This window comes from Rattus rattus, chromosome X, assembly GCF_011064425.1.
Source record: "Rattus rattus isolate New Zealand chromosome X, Rrattus_CSIRO_v1, whole genome shotgun sequence".
NCBI classification, from domain to species: Eukaryota; Metazoa; Chordata; class Mammalia; order Rodentia; family Muridae; genus Rattus; species Rattus rattus.
Window position 1 is genome coordinate 115,666,481 of NC_046172.1, and position 19,828 is coordinate 115,686,308.

The 19,828-nt window shown below is 38.9% G+C and overlaps 1 protein-coding gene across 1 annotated transcript in view; it reads left to right on the plus strand.

Annotated features, from left to right (window-relative positions):
- Gpc3 (glypican 3) overlaps positions 1-19,828 on the plus strand; it is a 352,864-nt gene that overhangs the window by 216,242 nt on the left and 116,794 nt on the right. Inside the window, 1 exon segment of the mRNA XM_032890339.1 lies at positions 13,962-14,095. Within this exon segment, the coding sequence (XP_032746230.1) occupies positions 13,962-14,095 (134 nt within the window).

Below are 19,828 nucleotides of genomic sequence, written 5' to 3' on the forward strand. Positions count from 1 at the left end.
GTTAGACACCTTGATGCCTGTTCGCATTTCCAAGTTTGCAACCATGGAGAAAGCTCCACGTGTATACACGTTAGCGATGAAGGCAGTAAATACAAAGGTCAGGAGAGGAGGCGGCTGGAGGGAGTTCCTGACAAGGACAACATGTGGGTAGCTAGCACAGTGGTAATGTACAAGCTCACCCAGGTGGACAATGTCTTCTTCGGGTAGGTGGGAGGGAGCAGGAAGATCTATGAACACGGAGGTAGAGAGGTGGGGGAGAGAAGTTGGGTTTGAACACACAGAATCAAAAGTAGGACGGTAGAAAGATAAAAGGCATGTTGCAGCCAGCTGAGAAACAGAGAGAGAGTGATATACAGAAAACAGGATGGAGGATTGTATATCAGGTACATGAGTGAGGTAGGGAAGTGAATGATGAGGTGATACAGCAAGAACATTCCAGAAAGCTCTTTCCAACCAGGTTCTCTCTCTTGACATTTGTATGAGGGATATTTTTATGGCATGATCTAAATGACTGAATACTAATTCCTTGCAGACATTGTTTCTTCTTTGCATGTCTTTATGATCATTATTGAATTATTTGCTTTTTGAATGTTTATGATGACTCATTAATTTGGATTCCCTAGCCTGAAGTTGATATTTGAAACAGTGTCCTAAGGGGCCCTACTCAGTGTCCTTTCGCAGAACAGTAATAACCCAGGAATGCTACTGTGTTCTTTTGTTACCATACTTGCAATACTCAAATCGAAACCATTCATCCTCTGATTCATGTATGTTATTAGCTCCAGCTGGGTGGCAAGACGTGAGTCAGATACTGTTTTATATATTACTAAAACTTAGATAAGAAAACAGAGAATGAAGAGATTGCCTTTATTAGAAAAGCAAACCCTTTTGATATTTCTTAGCACCATGCAATGAGTTTTTAATAAAATTGAATGGATAGAGAATTCGTGTGCCTGGCCTTAGTCCCCCTCTTTTGGCACCAGATATATGTGATTTCATGATTCTAGCAAGAGAGATGTGCTGGTTTGTCAGTTAATCAAAAGTTGTTAAAGAAAAGTCAATACAAAGGAGCCTAATCATCATCTTGTCTTTTCCTTGTGACTGTAGGACTTCTGGTGTGTGGGTTGCTTACTCTCTGTGGCAGCACTACCAACAGTAGTACTGATGCCCTTTCTGTAAAGGGTGAGAATCTCATTTTCTTTCTCTTCCTTGCATTAAAAGACTGGAGACTAACTCCTTGGGAAAGCTGGAAGAATATTAACAGCAGCTTTGTGTAGCCAAGCGTCACTCTTCCTCCCTCTTTTCTTCAGGCATGTTCACACTTGTCCTCCTCCAAACCTATGTCTTTGAAGCCTTGCTCTCATTCTCTATAAATCGACTCCAAAATGAAGTAATTTGATTCTTCAAGTGGAGCAGTGGGTTCCATGTGTCCCTTACCCAAACAGGACTTTGCAATGCCACATAACCCATGAAACCATGCTAACTGTGCCTACTAACCTTTCCTAGCCAAGGGCACCTATTTGGAGCAAGCAACCCCTGCTATAGGAAGGATTTTTTTTTTAATTGAAAACACCTTTCCTCGGGAAGAAACTTGATTAGAAAATTCTCTTGCATGAGGCTAGATGATTTGTGCAAGTAGCCACACTGACATTATTTCTAGCTGCAATATTCTGGCCATCATTTGAAATCAATAGAAGACTGTATGGCCTGAATTTCGCATTTCGTCCAGCTTCCTGAGATGATGTGTTCTCCTAATTCATTGCAGCCCACCTGCTCTGATGGTGCCTCTCACCAACTCCCAAGGCATAACCTCCAAGTTGCTTATTTTACAATACTGTTTTTCATGTCCAAATGTTCAATTATGAAGCCTTTATAAGACTACAGCACAGAGAACTAAGTCGCTGTGCAGGTGTTACACATTTTATTATGGCTGCTGAAATATCTCCAGAGACAAAAATGGCAGGATGATGGGAAAAGGCAACTTGAAATTACTTCCCAGTCTTTTACAATTTTGCTCTGAGGTCCATAGAATTTTAAGATGATGCAATTGGAAGTGATCATTTGATCCAATCCTCTTTGCTTATGGCTGACATAACTGGGGCCTAGAGAGCTGGGAGCATCCCAAAAGAATGTAATCTTACACTGTAGCTCTGTTCTTAGTTCTGTACTGCAAAAAGAATCATACTTGACTTTGTTCAAGTTTGGAACCTGTCAGATATATTTCAGATAAAGGCACCATCATTCTTCACTAGAATTTAAAAATAAAACAGACCCTACTTTATATATTCTGTTCTGTTAACTTATATTAATTATATATAATGACGTGTTCCACTATGAGGTTTTCATACATATACAAATATATTCTGGCATGTTCACTGTCTGTATTCTCATATCTTGTTATCTTCCTACTTCCATTAATTCCTTTTTTCCTCCTCAACTAGTCCCTCCTCTACTTCCATGTGGTATTGTGTGTATATGTGAACCAACAAGTTTCATGAAGGTTGTTTATGGGAGCATACATGGGTGTTAGCTTACAGGAACACAAGTGCCTTGCCAGTAGATACACTTCTGAAGAGCATAGGTCCTCCTTCCCTGTTTGAAAATTCATGCAGTACAGCAGAAGTTGTGTAAATACTTGGGAAAAATGACAAGATTTCATAATGGTATCATCCCCTCGTTAATAGACTGGGCAAAGAGAGAAGTAATTGTTGAGTATGAGGAATCTTGGCTGGCATTTAAGCAGCTCATCAGAAGAAGAGATTGGAAAGTAGAAATAGCACATGCAGAGTAACAGAGTTTAGATGATAGCAATGTCCAGTGCTGCTGTCACAGAGGGACATGCCTAAGGTGACACAGAGGGATCTGCACGAGATGAGTCTCTGAGCTATTTCTGTTCTGAGGTCACAATGCTTCTCAATTCACCTGATTTTCGCACTCCTTTCAATCATGTTCTTTTCAAAATTTATCTCAGAAGTGGTTCAGATTATAACTTTGGCTAAAACCAATCAGTGAAGGTCTATCTGCCGTGGAGGGCAATCAGCAAAGACCAAAGGTATTGGTCAGTGAGGATGTCTTCATTTAGATGGATGGAGGCTAATCAGTTTGGCTGAAGTCACAATCAGCACAATCTGGCAACAGTAGTGCTGCCTATCAGGTTCACTGCCATTTGTATAATTTTAGGAATGGCGTGTGGTTGAATACAGTGGGTTTTTATTATTTCCATACAAAAGGATTATGAAAATGACCGAAGGTGTGTTTTAACATTTTCTCTCTTAATGCATCATTTAGCATCCCTTCAGCCAGTAAGAATGTAATCAAAGTGAAGAAAATAATATTCAAAGCTGCTGGTCCTAACATCCGGGCCTATGGTGGTGTCCTTGTAGTCTGGGAAGACAGAGCTGTTACTGAGTTTGGTGAGAAGGTTGTGTGCAGTATTGCTCGTTACTTTGCTCTATTTTTATATGCCATGAATTTCTAGAAATTTTCAAATGAGACTTGAGTATAAATTGTGTATAATTTGAATAATAAGTGTATGAAAAGCAAAACAGTATAAAAATGAAGCCCAGGAAAGTTAGTACCAGGTCAGAGACAAACAATAAAGGGGTTCATCAGACTGTGGCCATGTGTGTATTATTGTTACTATTATTTGTCTTTTGGGTTACAAGAGCTCTCTATGTAATCAGAACAGTGCACCATTATCAGAAAAATAATTTTAAATTATGATTGTAGTTTGTCTTTTCATTTGCTTAATTGAACCATTGAAGCATAAGTCTTTAATTTGCATACAGTCCACTTGATGTATCTTCTACCTTCCTCCTCTTATCTGCCATCACTAAGGAAATAATGCCAGATTTAAGACTACAAAACTTTAGATCTATGTGTCCTCCCCAGTTTTGGTAGGCATTTTTAACAATTAAATGTAAGTTGATATTGACTTTGAGTTACCTGTTATATATAGAATGTGTTAATTAGCTTTTTGTCACTATGACCAAATAAGAGAACGAACTAAAGGGAGGAATTATTTGGTTTTGCTCATGATTTCAGAAGTTTCAGGTCATTTCAGTGCATGGATGGAGCAGAGGGATTTGGTTGATGGTACCAGGAAGAGAGAAGCCACCTTCAATAGCTGTAGGTTCAACTTGCAGCAACTACTTGAAGGCTCACAACCATGTGGAACCCCAGTTCAGGGGATCCAGTGTCCTCTTCTGGTTTTCTTGGGCACGAGACATGTATGCAGTGTGCAGACATGCATGCAGAAAAAGCCCCCATACAAATATAATAAATATTTAAGGAATGTCTCACATGCCCATGATAGTAGGTTTTGTTGTTGTATTGAGTGTGCTATACGTGTCTGTGTGATCTCCTTAGGATTTTGTTCTTCAGGCCTTCCATTTCCTTGTTTCTTTTCTGCTTGATTACTCTATCCATTATTTAAGAAGAAAATTGAAAACTAAATATTACTGTTAAATTGTCTCTTTCTCCCTTAAAATTCAAGTATTCCTTCACATAACTTAGTTCCAGTACATATATGCTTGCGTCATCTTTTGGATGAGTTGACAGTTTAATCTTTTGTTGTCTATCCTACAAATTTCTGTCTGTCTTGAAGACTATCTTATATTACCACAACTATTCCAGCTCTCGTTTACTTACAGTTGCTAATGCTTGTGTCTTTCCTCATCTTTTTTACTTTCAATACAAATCATATAGACTTATGCCACGTTGTTTGGATTTAAATGATTCCTCTCTACCTTTTGATTGGCACATTCAATGTATGTGCCATTAATATACTTGTGGATAAAAGAGAATTTGTAGCTCTCCTTTTGTGAACTGCTGTTCTAAGTGCTTTACACCTTATTTATTTTCTTCGCTTTTAACTGTTACCTTCTTTTTGTTACCAGTTTGTTTTCTATATTAATTTAGACTGTGAACCTAGCCAGCTGTCTATATTTTCTCCTTTGGATTTGGCTGTAGCATGCGGCTTTTGCTTGCACGTGATCATTGGCTGGAAACACTGTGCTTTCCTAAGGGATGGGCTTGCACGTTCAGTTCTGAGGAAATGCCTGCCAATATTCAAGTTGGAAGACAGTTTGTGTGCCAGCCTTCTAAGTAAAAACAGTGTTCCATGACATGAATCTTTAGTTCCTATCATAACTCAGTGGTACTATACTTTGCCTCCAGTTTACTGTCATACCTCTGTATGTGATGGGAGTATGTTAAGTATACATCCCATCTCGTTATATATGTAGTAATCAAAAAGACATATAGTCAAGGGTCAATTGAGCTTTACTGCTTCTTCGAGAGTATTCTTAAGTGAAACTGGTTATTTTTTAAAGGGTGAATGTTTGGCAGTAAATCTACAGTGACTTGCAGTTAAGTGTCACCGCCTTTACACATGCCAAAGTGCCATAGTTTTACCCATCCCCAACCCAGAGCTTGCACACTATCATGGCAGAATCATTTGAGGTATCACTGAATTTCAACCTGTTTCAATGCTTTGGATACTTCAGTACTACTGATGCCCTGTCCTCCCCACCCCAACACACACATTAAGCTTTCACGTAGTAGACCTTGGAAGACTAATTACTGCTGCAAGCAAATAAATATCAACAAAATAGCAACCCCAGCTCACATTTGCAAGGTGAAAGTACACTCTGTAGAGAATATACTCACTTCATTTTTACGTTTGCAGTTCAGACTTTAGTCTCTCTCTCTCTCTCTCTCTCTCTCTCTCTCTCTCTCTCTCTCTCTCTCTCTCTCTGTCTGTCTCTCAAAAGTGGCAAGGATTCCATTTGCTGACTTTTCACTGAGCTGGCATGGAGCAGTGTGAACCCTGCAGAGTTTTATTAGTTTTTCCCCTGTTGTGTACACTGTTCTGGCAAATATAACACAGTGAGTTATCATCTCAGATATTTCATTGACTTTTACAATTTTACTTTGAAAAGTTGTAATGAACAGTTTTGACTTTTTAGAGAACCCATAACATTTATTTTAAATATTGAATTCCATTTTCCTTAAACTGAGAATGATTGAATTCAAGATACCTCTATAGCTTAGCATGGAAGGTAATACTATCCTTAAATGTTTTCTTAGAGAAAACATAATAACTTAAATTACTTGTATTTTAATGTATTTTTCTTTGAGAATTTGATACAGTATATTTTGATTATATTTTGCTCTCCTACAAGTCTTCCTGGGTCCTCCCCCTCCTCCCTACCCATCCAACTTTATGGGTTTTTTTGTCTCATAAACAAAACCAATAAATTAAACCTGTAAGATCAAGGGGGAGACAGCCTTTGCCTCTCTTCCCCACACACCCTGTATTCTGATGATCACTCCTAGTTGTTCATGCTAGAACAGTGGTCTCAAATAGAGCTATATCACCCACCCCCATAACTTTCTTAATTATAATTGCAATCAATATACTCCTCTCTTCTATGACAATATTTTTGATGAAGGAACTCAATATATAACCATGGCTGGCCTAAAACTTTCTATGTAGTCCATGCCCACTTGGAAATCAGAGAGATCGACCTGCTTCTGCCTCCTGGGTGCTGAGATTACAGGCATGAACCACTATCATAATGTGTTACAGATACTTTTTTAAAATTAAAATAGTATTGAAAAATAAACTGCAGATGTATGTTCTTCCATTCAGATAAACCGAAGGTTATATACTTCAAAATAACGATTTATCAAATGATGGCAGCCAGACATAGTGATATACACCTGTAATGCTAGTCTCGTGAGGATAAAGCAGGAGAATGATGGGTTGAAGGTCAGCATAGAACATACAGATGGTCAAGCCCCACCCCTAGGTTTATAATAATGTGTCTGAGTTTGCCCTCTCCCCAAATTTGCATTTTATACAAGTCCATTAAGACTGAAATGGTACTTGTTTTAGGACCACAAGTTTGAGAATCACTGGTGATGGGTCTTGTTACTCATCTACGACCACACCCTGAGTCTATTGAAGAAGCTTCTATGTTACTAAGATTGCTGAATGATTTACATTTATATTTATATTAAAGTTTACACTGGAAGAGATTTAAAAGAAACACAACAGAGGTTGGGGATTTAGCTCAGTGCTAGAGCGCTTGCCTAGCAAGTGCAAGGCCCTGGGTTCGGTCCTCAGCTCTGGGGGAAAAAAAAGAAACACAACAACACACCAAGACATAGTAAGAACTCCTCTGAGTGGAATTAGTAATAGCCCATCCAAGCCAGGACTATGACACACTGAGGCAGGCTGCCAAAGGCAAGTAGGCTCAACTTACACAACAGTAACATAGCATAAGTTAGTCTAGGTGGGCGTGGCCTCATCCTCTGGACCATTGCTTTACTTCATCCTTCAGCCAGGCTTGGCAGGCACCTTTTTGTCTCCATTTTAAAAGATGCTGAAACTAAGAGATGGCAAGGAAATTAAATCTCTCCTCTGATGTTTTGAAATGGTTAGAGGATGAGCTGTGACTAAAACCCCAGGCGTCCTTATTTCTAACTGTCCTTCTCACTCTAATATGGTGATGTACCTCAAATTAAAGGCAAACTGCTCCTTAGGACTTTCAGTTCTTTTTCCCCCTTAAATTCCAATTTCAAGAGATGACTTATATAAAATGTTCAGCTAGTGCCACCTGATTTCTTAAAATAGCTCGATTCCTAATACACTGCAAATTATTAGGGAGCTTTTACTTTAATGGCCTGGCAATTAATAATGACTCACAGTCAAATGTCTATGGGGTAGGGAAAAAAAAACACATTGTCACCAGGGTCTGTTCATTATCCTTTCTACTCTATATCCAGATCAATCAATAGTTAATTAATAATGATGTGCTTCCTCGAGTACAAGGTTATAAATTAATTTAATGCTCATATGCATAATTTCTGTACAGAAAATGAATGGGAAAATGCCTGTCATGCCCATCTCACTGTACAAAAACGTATGTAACAATCACACACATATAATAAGAATGGTTTGCTTAGCCAAATGTTTGTTCATTTCTGTTCATCAGGATTCATTTGCGCTTCTTCCATGCAGTTTGCAGAAGCGGTGCAATCAGTTGAGTAGTGTGGCAGATTTAAATCAGTAATAAAAGCCCTGGGGAAATTAACAAGACAAAACATTAACCACAGACTAAACATTAACATACATTAGCATTTTTATTATACCTGCAGAATTGTTAAATGGGTATGGTTACTACTATTAAAAAGTTAATAATTTCAATATATATTTTGTTTGGAATCTTTTAAGATTTAATTAAACAAAAGTGTACAACAACATGGTATACAGTTCATGAGAAGAGAGCTCTGTGTTTTAACTGGGAACTTTTAGAATTCTCATCCTTGGTCCAAGATACCTCCAAACCAATTCCATGGGCAGTATCTGTTCGAAGTAGTTCATAAGAGCCCAGTTCGTATTTAATATGCATTAACCTATAGAAAAATTCATTTTGAGTTATGGCTTCTAATGAGTCAGCCATAAGCAAAGACTAAAGCTCTAACAAATATTTAGCAACAGTTCTCAGAAAATATTCTTTGGGACCAGTTATCCAATGGGCACCATCAGAAAAGCTATTGTGTAAGCCACTAAAACTGCAGGTACCTTCAGAGGCTAAAGAGTCATGGTGGCCTCAGGGACAGCTCCTGAAAAAAGGAGTTGCTCTGACTTCTGAGTCCAGAAGTGCAGCTTCATCTCCTTGCAAGCTGTCAGGTTTCCAAGGGCAGTGCAGTATGTCCATGGGTCTTTTAGCACTATTCAATCACTCATAAACTTTTTGATCTCTGCTTTTTTGTTCCTTCCTCGTCTTTTCCCTCTTCTTTCACATCCTTTCTTTTCTTCTTTTGTACATAATTATCTAAATTAGAATTCATACATTTAGATAACCCATACACATATACATCTTTCATCGCATATTTCCTGTTCATGGTGGGGCAGAAGTCGATAGCAGATGTCACCCTTAGTAGCTTGTCAGTTTAATTTTTGAGACAAGATCTCTTGATGAATGTACTGCTTCATCAGTTCAGTCAGGCTGACTAGACAGTGGGCTTCAGGTATATGCTTGAGTACATGTCTTCTAACTGTGGGGAAATGGAGGTACACAAAGGTTTCATTTGGATGCTGGGTATCCATGCTCAGATCCCTGTTCTTGCCACCACTGACACTTTAATGACTAAGCCACCTTGATAGCTTCCACTTAATTTCTTATGAAATAAAATCTAAAGGTTCCTTAGGGTTAGTGAAGAATGAGATACTGTACTTAGAAAAAAATAGCCTTATTCAACCTATTAAAACAAAACCAAGTGGATTCAGAGCCATCACGATGGCTCAGTGGTAAAGGTGCTTGCCTCACCAGCCCCCATAACTGAGTTGAATCTCAAGAAACCACTAGACAAAAGGGGAGAAATAGCTCACAAGTTGTTCGCAAACCTCCACACATGTGCCATGTCACATGGACACAACTTCCTTACACAAATAAATATTCATGTATATCTGGCTTCAACAAAGAGAAGGGAGAGACAGAGAAATATATATTCATGTCATAACAGCATCCTTAACCCCTATTTTGTACTTTAGATTATCACAGTTAAGCTCGAGTCTGCTGACATTTTGTTATCATAGGGTGAACTGGGAATCTCCATTTGGGATAAATCTAGAGGATACACTTAGGCCAGATATTAAACTAGAATGAGTTAAATGATAGGAATTCACGAAAAGATTTTTTTTTTTTTTTGGCTGACTCAAGAATCTGATTTCTTAAAGAGCAAGGGTCCAGGGACATATTGGAGTCAGCAAATGGAGCCTTCTTGGGAGCTGCCTCTTCAATGGGACTTGACACCTGATGCTTTAGTATGGCTCCTAATTGACTCTTACCTGGCGAGCCAAAGAGGTTTTAAATCATCCCACTCTTAGCTACTGTTAGAAACCCTGCCTGAGAGCTAGATTAAAATTGGATGCCCTTTTCCTGTTTGACTTAAATAACTGTACCCTTCCATTGCAGTGTGATTTTTCCTGTTTTTAAATTGGCACTCTTCTCAAATGGATAATGTTTTCACAAAATGTCAGATCTTGACCAAACCCACTACCGGGACACCCCTCAAACTATGTTGTTGATGAGACCTTAGTGCATGGAGCAGTCCATGAAAAATAAAAATATGTTTTGAAATAGGAAAAACTAGCGTCAAAATCCCAGCTCTGCCCATTGCTAGCGCTGTGACTTTGCTGTAGGTTTTCAACATGTGTGGACGTCTTTCCTTATCTTCAAAACAGACAGACAAACGGGATTGGCGGTATGTGCTTTGAACACCTCAGAGGGTTGTTAATAGAACTTGCCAGAGAGAATGGAGGCAGATGCATGGTCATAGGTGAACTGGGCTAGAGTTCAAATGTGAAGTTTGAATATTGTTGGGAAGGTTACAGTATTTGCTGTCTTCCTCTGCTTGGCCACTCAGAACAAAATACTAAGCCTGAGGATCTTCCCAGAGCTCCCAGCCAATGAGGAGAGAGCAGCAGCACATATTTCGTAGATTTTTTTTTTAACCAAGGGAATATTTACATTTCTTAACATGTCAATTAAATGGGGCAAGTATGAAATTACACCAAGCCAAATATTTTGCGTGGATTTAAATCTTTGCATAATGATAAGAGGCTAGAGAGATGACTCAGCAATTGAGAGCATATACTGAGCTTTCTGTTTGAAACATCTACACTGGGTGCTTCACAACCTCCTGAAACTCCAACCTCAGGAGATCAAACACCCTCTTCTGTCCTCCATGATTACCAGCACCCATGTGCTTGTGCATGTGTGCGCACACACACATAATACAATGGCAAGTCATTAAAAACATCCATTTGTGATGATGAGACTTATCACGTAAGAAAATAACAAAAACAGGAAGGTTGCTCAGACTTCTCCTGGCTCCTTTCTGGAGAAACAGATCATAAAACCTACAGTGCTTTGCCGAACATCTGTCCTAAAGCTGTGAACCAGGTATCACTCATGTATACCCATGCATGGAGAAAATACATCTAGCCACTCTTGGAGAGGAATGGCGCTAAGATGACCAGAATGAGTTGATGCCTGGGATGCAGTCATAGTTGTCAAGCCTTGTAACACTTGAGAGCGTTACCACTTTTCCTGCTGTAGGCTCTGGCACAGAAATAAAGGCTCCATTAGGAATCATGGTTCAGAAAAAAAAAACCCTTAAATTCTTAGACTTTTGGTAATGACACCCACCTATCCAATAAATGTATCCTAAGTAGCCAAATGTAAAAGTTGCACCAGGTACATTACTCAGGGGATGGAAATTGACTTGCATTTCTTATTTAAGAGTTTCAAACTCCTAGGCAGGCTATTGATTTCTAGAACATCACTTGAAAGCCTGGCTTCTTTTGTGAGTGCAGCTGAAGAGTACGAAGCTGAAAGCCCATCTTCCGTGGGGATGGACTTCTGCAAGCTTTGATTTCTGTTAGTGTCCGTTCTCTCAATAAGCTCAAGATATTTGCTTCCAAATTTGAGTGTGGACGTGAAAGATGAGTTTAGGGGACATTAAGTGGGAGAGTGGGACATCTCTGGCAAATTTTCGTGCAAGAGAAGAATTGACTTCATGGTAGATTGGTGGAAGAAAATACAGCCTGCCTGATAAGGTATGGTACATCTTAAATAGGAGCTGAAGGTGTTAGCATGGCTTCACCTTTTATTTCCCACAATGCCTTGAGAAATCTGGTTGATAATGCCATATTGGGAACTGCGGAAGAAAGATCAGACTACTGACTGGATACTTTGTTATTTGTGCTTAAACTTCCTACTTTTGCTTCATCTGTTCCACTTGCTAATAGGCAAGAGTCACGGTTGGGAACAAATACTTTTACATTATATTCTGGTGAAATAAGTATTCTATGATACAAGGGATAAATTTTTTCTTGGGGAGGATCATCTTACAGCTATGTTTTGCAAGTAGAAAGTGTAATGTAATAGATTTTCATTTGGGTGCTGTATGTGGGACACATATACTTAAAGAGAACGTGGCCTGTGCACTTGAATCTGGTAAAACAGACCCTCACATTGATCTATGCTCATATCATAATATATAGACATTTAAAAAACAAAAATGAGGGTTTATTATCTGAAATTTACCTGCAGTTTAAAAATGGTAATAACCACATATTTGCTTATGGACATAAAGTTATAATGTGCAGTCTGCCAGTTGTTTTAGTCTGCAGTATATGCTTTGAAAAGGAATAGAACTTGAGTCCTAAGTACAATTGGGCAGCTCCTAGCCTAAAACCCCCCTTCAGACTGCCCCAGGTAGCATGGATTCAGGGACTACAGATTCTAAACATGGAGTTAGAATTAGCCCAAGTCAAATAGCATGGCATATAGATACATGCAAAGAGGTCAATATCTTGTATTCCTAAGTCAGATGGAGTATTTTCCAGGATATTCTTTTCTTTTTCCATGTTAGAATAAATGATTGAGGATAGCCAGTTTGAACATAAATGAAAGTAATTATGCTGCTCATTTAATATGTTTCTAACTCAAGAATTTGTGTGGGCAGCCTGCCAAAGCTGTACAAACTAAATGGCATGTATGCCTCTTGGTACGCATAGATAATCCAGTAAGTGCTATTGGGCCATTTTGAAATATCCAGAAACCAAATGACTACACAAAGTCAATGGTTTAGTGACAGACTGGTATTTGAGGTGTAATCTAGGAATAGAAAATTCCTTCTCTTCACTTAATTTGCCTAGAAGAATATAAAGTCAACTTGAAACTGTGTGAAGGCACAGAAGTGACACACATACTGTCTTCACAAGATGCTTCCAACAGTTTCCCTGAACTTTACAGCCTATGCATTCACCTGAGCTATGTTAGTTGGTGATGTGCCATTGAAGGTTGGTAATCATTCTTTCCAAAATAAAATGGAAACAAATAAATAACAGGCATTATGTTCTAGGGAAGCAGTATTTTGTTAAGATCGGGCTAATTGGTTCAAAGGTAGTCAATGGATCTGCCGCCTGTTTGCTTTAAGCAAGGCTCTTAACCTCCTTGAGCCTCACTTTCTGCATCTATAAAGAAGAGGTGATAGTATTTAACATAGTGTCTGGCGCAGGGAGCAATTTAATAAAGTTAATATCCATTCTCATTTATGTGCATATTTATATGGAAGTTGTTTTAGGCATTAGTCTGCAAATAATGTAGTCACAGAAGTACGTTAGGATGGAGCTAAGCAAGTGAGGAAGCTGGTATCTTATTTTAAAACGCCTTGCCATATAGGTGTGAAAAGGGTAGCCAATAAATATTTTTCAATGGCTGAGCGGGAAGTGGTAGAAAGGAAGGAGGAATCTGCCGTCTTAGCTGCCTGTGCTCTTTTAACCCTGCAGCTATTGAGTTGACACACGATGACGCGGCCTATAGGTTGGCTGAGGTGCTGCTTCTGTCCCTCAGGCCTTTGGAGGAAATCCAGATAAGCATGTATACTGACAGTTTTCAAAACACTTCAACTCGAGTCGAGTCAGATACACTTTAAGAACTGGGCACACTTTGTGCCCGGAAGGCTGCTCTTCTATCAAGAGGCCACTCAGTGCCACCCCACAAACCCTTCCATCTTCCATTTCAGATTGTCTCAATTTTCTAAATTGCCTTTTGTGAACTTCTACATGCATACAAACAACAAGTGCCATCGAAAGATATCAACAGAAGGAGGCCTGTGTTTTCCCTTTCTTCTTAAGCATCTGCGAAGCCTGCATTCAGAATGGGTCCACTACTCCTCATACATTGAGTGCTTTCCTTTCTACTTCTGGTTCTTTGCCTTAAAACCTTATTTCAGGACTTGACTCTATTAATGACTCTGCTCTCTCTGAAAGGAAATTGAGGGAGGAAATTGCAGTGCATTTCCCGATCTGTTTCTGCCATCATACCCATGGAACCATTGTACACTGTTATATTACATCTCTCTCTCTCTGTTTTCAGATTGGCAAGCTGTGCACCCACTCCCAGCAACGCCAATATAGATCTGCTTATTATCCTGAAGATCTGTTTATTGACAAGAAGGTATTAAAAGTCGCCCGTGTCGAACATGAAGAAACCTTATCCAGCCGAAGAAGGTGAGAGAATTTTTCCCCTCCACTTCAGCATACAATTGGCCGTTGGATTTTCAGGCCAAAAATCATTGGCGGAAAGCTTCTTACATACATGTTATTTAGTTCTTCTGAGTATGGTTCTTAACTAAGATCCATAATTTGTCTTTATTGAAGAAAAATTGTTACTGGTAACTAAGGCACATTTAAGTGTAAACTTTCCAGGTATAAATATGTAGTTGGACAACACAGGGTAGAAATGAACTTCCCTAATCAGGACCCCTTATTTATTTAAAAAATTTTCTGCTTACAAGATCTTATAGTTCAATGATCTATCTCATGGTTATTCTCATTATTACTAGTAAGTTCACCAGAGAAATGGTAGCAAGACACTCTCAACATACTCACATGACACATTTTACACAAAACTGAATGTGTCTTTCATAGTTCTTAAAGCATCAGTCAGGAGCCAAAATGCAAGTTCTCATACCCTTTCTTCCCATCCATCCCCACCCTTCCTCAGGTTCCCTCCAACTCTATTCTAGCTTCTGGGCTGTAGTTAAAAGGTAGAAATCACATGAGAAGCCCAGCACAACACTTAAGAAAACTGTGCTGCCCAAAGAATTATCCTTGTAACCAACCCTGCACCAACTCACGAATAGTTAGTCTTTTGTTGTTCTTGTTGAATTTTTAGGGAGTTTTGACAGATTGGCCTACAGGTAGAAAATTAATGTTTCAAATAAGTAACATTTTGGATGTTGGCTGTTGTTTGTTTGTTTAATGTTTTGGTTTAGGTGTTTTGAGACAGTCTCTCTATATATATCCCTGGCTATCCTGCAATTCATCATGTAGACCGGGCTGGCCTTAAATGCACAGAGATCTGCCTGTTCCTGTACACTACATAATGGGATTAGAAGCCTGAGCCACCAAGCCCAGCCCTCTAGGGATTGTATCTTCATATTGTCACCATTCATTGTGTTCCTTTGTTTTCATTCTTGGTCTGAACCACAAGAGGAATTCACTTCAGTCTGTGCAGTACATGGGTTTTTAACTAGTAGAATCTTCCCCGTCTTTGACGTACTTATGTATTAATTACATATGCATATGTCCGTCATTACTGGGAGAGTAACTCATCAAATACCCAGTAGTCCTACAATGTATGCAGGGCAGTGAAAACACAAAGATATACTCTCTAGGTCAGTCTAATGGAAAGATCGATACAGATACAAGCAAAAGAATTTCCAGAGCACACAGGGAGTCTACAGAAAGACAGACTCTCCCTCTGGCGAGGGGCTCATCTGGAAAGGCTTCATGGAAGAAATGGTTTAGTAATTTATAACAATCACATGTAGAGCATTCTTAAAATAAATTTAGCAAACCAGCTCTATCTTGAAATTATTCTGTTTCTATGTACAATTTTTATTTATCAGTTACAGGTTATTTTTTTAATTAAATTAACTTGTCAATGCAAATACCTTTTAAAATGGGAGGTTTATGAAAGCCCCTACTACATGGCTTCCATATGTTGGGCTTTGTGTCACCTGTTTCCCATTCACTTTACTTTGAGAGAACTGTTGATCTGGATGCTAATCTTCTAGGGAAAGAAGAAATTGATAAAGGAAGTTCCCCCCCACCCCTGGACACTTAGATATGATATTTAACTTCCAAATAGATGAAATGATAGTGAGAGAAAATGAAAAAGCCACAGATTTGAATTACTGTCAGGATTCTTTGGAGTGAATGTTATTGGAAGGATTTCTTTTGGAAGAATGTTAGTACCTGTATACATTTCTTACTATGATCTGTTCAGCATTTTATACCCTTGAGAAAAATGGATGTGTGCATTTATTAGCATCAACACTCATGCCCAAGATCTATCAGGGGTTACAAACATAACAATTGGATGGGAATGCTATTGTAGTATTACTTAATATGTGGAGATTGCAAGCAAGCTGTCTGGGTCTGACTATAAATCGAAAAGACCTTTGCTTTATTAAAGTGACAGTACACAAAGAAACACAAGATTCCTTTGGAAGTATTCAGAAATCATCTGTTTGTTTTGTCTGCCCCCAACTGGGTACTTTGTAGCACACAACTATTCTTAGAAATAGCTTAGCTCTGTTTAAAGGCAATTTTATACTCGACTGGTGGTCTGTGTATAGGATTTAAGTTTTCTTTAAGGAATACATGTTGAAAATATCTGTTGTGAAATTTAGAACATGGAAGGCAGAATACCGTGCACTCAAAATGCATCAAAACAGAAGCAATTCGCTCATCACAGCCCTTTCCGCCACGGATATTTTCAGTACCTTTGGGTTTTCAGTCTCTTCCTCTTTGCTCTTCTTAATTCCTCCACCACTTTACTTTTTACATTTCATACTTGGTCCTTTGTGTAGCCCAGCTATTGTTTGGTATCACACATTAGTAATATCTTTTACTTTTCCAATCCAGATTTGGGAGTTGAATAGTCCACCCAGCACCTATACACCAGGCTTCTGGCCCAGCTGCCAACCTGTGATAAAGTAGTCCCTCCACCCTTGTGGAACTCCATCTAAATATTGGAGCCTCCTGATTCCTGTCAATCCCATCTGACTTAGTGTGAAGGAGCAATGGATTAGGTACCACTAGTAAGCTACACAGGGAAAAAAAGTAGAAGGTGATCTTTCCATGATCCAAACCTAAGACTAATTCCTGCCTCCTCTCAGACCACTACTCTAAGTTTTGCTAGGCAGCCTTTTAAGTTCAGGGATATCTTCCAACCTCTGTTGGAAGCAATAGAATATATATTGAATGTGTCAGTAAATGAGTTTCTGGTCTGGTAGACATTATCCTACCCTACACAAGACTTTATAATAAAATGTTTTCAACCGTATCTTTGTGCTCAGCATAGTGTAAGACTTAAGTTATGGTGAGTAAAGGACCCCTACGAAGTTCAGTCAAGACGCAGACATACAAATGAATAATATCTTATATTGAATTCAAGTCACAAGACAGAGCTACCTACGAGACAGTAACAGTAGCATAGACAGTAACAGTAGCATAGACAGAATTTTAGCAGCCTTTCTAAAAGAATCAAAACTGGCTACTTGGATCAGGTAGCTTTTAAATGTAGCCTAAGAGATAAGCAGGAGTTCAACTGATAAAGAACAGAAAGGGTGTTTCAGGTAGTGAATGGGACGAGAGGAATGATGGTACTGTCTGTAGCAACAGAAAGATGTAGTTTGAGGTTAAAGTGGAAAGGTTTCCCATTAGAATTAAGTATGATCTCAAATTTGACTTAGGTTGGGTTTTGTGCTTTTCTGTCTTTTCAAATTCAAAACAAAGCAATGACATCATATTAGTCATTTTTACATGAAGAAAAAAGGAACTGGGCTGAAAAGATGGCTCAGTGGTTAAGAGCTCTGACTGCTCTTCCAGAGGTCCCGAGTTCAACCACATGGTATCTCACAACCATTTGTAATGGGATCTGATGCCCTCTTCTGGTGTGCATGGAGACAGCTATAGTGTACTCATATAAATAAAATAAATCTTTTTTAAAATAATAAAGAAAGAAAAAGAAACCTTACTGAGAAGGGGAAGTTCAGGACCTGCAGTTGGGAATGAAAAGCTCTGTTTAACTTGCAGTGGCTTCCAATTAGTACTGCTTTGATGCCTGCCCCGGGAGATGAGTGTAAGAAAGTGAAGGTAGCCCTCGCCTCCACATCTGAAATTGGGGATGCCCTTTCTGGAATGATAGATATCCCTTTGGGAAAAATCACATGCACTGACCTCCAATACTTACCAATGACTTAGGTCTGCAAAGGAATCGCATCCTTTAGTTCTACATTTCCCACACTAAATGAAAACTTCTATGAAGAGACCCTTTCCCAAGCCGACTGTCATAAGCAAATGGGGTTGTCACAAGGGAGAGCCACAAACTACCCTTTCTATGTCAATGGCATGTCATATTCATCGATTAGAATCAAAGAACATTCCCTTCGAGTCAAATTATTTCTCCAATCTTAGTCAAAGAGGCTGCTTTAGTTCATAAGCAGATTCTTTTGTCCTGTGTCATGGAGTACCAACACAAAGACAAAAATCTGAGAATATTAACCTGCCACCTAGTTTTAAGTATTTTTCTTTAAAAAAATAAAAATAGTCAACATTGTCTTTTAAAATGATATGCATGAAGATACTATAAAGCTTCATTTAAGAACACATAAAAACAAAATATTCTTAGCTCTCACACTAGAGCAAGTTTGAGAAAAGATGACAGAAGACAAAGAGGAGAAATGAGAAACAGCAAACTCAATAGGAGGTAAATGACTCCTGCCACACTCTGCTGCCACAGTGTCAGAGGCCATTATTACCTGTTGTCACTGTTCTTTGCAAGCTCTTTGACTCCTCCGCAGTTTACAGAATCTTTTTTCAAAAGTAGTATGACTGTGTCTATTTTCAAGGTCAAAGTGTTTCTTGGAAACCATGGTGATACAAAAGACAAAAGCCAAAGTAATGAGCTGATACTCTTCACAGTGTCCTTTGTTGCTCTGAGGGATTGGTCAGTGTACTATTTGTCCTAGAGAACCAGTCTTAATTCTCTGAAGGACAGATAGCATTTTGTCTCACCAAGCTAGAGATGATTTAAGAGCACCTGATTTGTGGCATTGGGACAAAAACTCAGGGTTTAGGGTCTTGCACGTTCCAGGTAGGTGCTCTGCCACTGAGCCACATCTCTAGCCTCTGTTTCAGTATTCTGAGATTTCTCTCTAAACAAATGTCTCTCTCTTTTTTTTTTTTTGGTTCTTTTTTTTTTTTTTTTTTTTTTTTGGAGCTGGGGACCGAACCCAGGGCCTTGCGCTGTACCACTGAGCTAAATCCCCAACCTCCTTTCTACCTTCTTTTATTTTCTAAATTACTCAAGGTGAACACAAGCTTCTTGTAATAAAGTCAAAAGACTTTATTTCAAAAGGTGAAGGAAGACATAGACAGAACTAGGGTTGAATCTTTGCCTGTAATCTCAGCTACTAAGGAAGCTAGGGCAGGGGTATTAGTAGTTTAAGGCCTGTTTAAAGAATTTAGTGAGACTCTGTCTCAAAAAACCAAAAGAGAGTGGGGGATGTAGCTCTGTGGTAAAATACTTGCAAGGCCCTAGATTCAACTTCCAGGGCTTACCCCAAAATTCTTCTCATTCTAGATAGAACTTGCTTGTACTGATGAATATCCACTTCAAAAGATGTGAGGTCTTCATCATGCTGCACAAATGTGTTACCTGGAAGTTGAATTTTAAAAATTACACAAATTTATGTAGAATATACTATTTCACATGAAATACATATTGTCCTTTAGATTCATGATAATTGGAGGATGAGCCATGGCTTACATTATGAAGATGACTAATTAGTCGTGTAGGTACTGTGATGGTGGGAGTTAACAAGGTAATCAACTCACATACATTGTCCACTGAATCATTATAGCAGCCTTGCAACATAGAAGCTATCCTTACCTTCATTTTGTGACAAAGCAAATCAAAGCTCAGGCAAGTTTAGAATATGCATAAGTGAAAGCAAGCTAGCACTTAATACTCAGCTGGGTGAGACGCCAAAACCTGAGCTCTGAGCTACTACTCATTTGAAGGGACTGGGAACCCAGTCACAATAATAACATGGTCGCTGAGTGAAATGGTGTTCCAAATTGACAGTGACTAATTTCAAAGGGAGTTTTAAAAGCCCACTCTCATATGTTCATCCTAGTTGAAGGAGGTAATGGCTGCTGGTATATGAA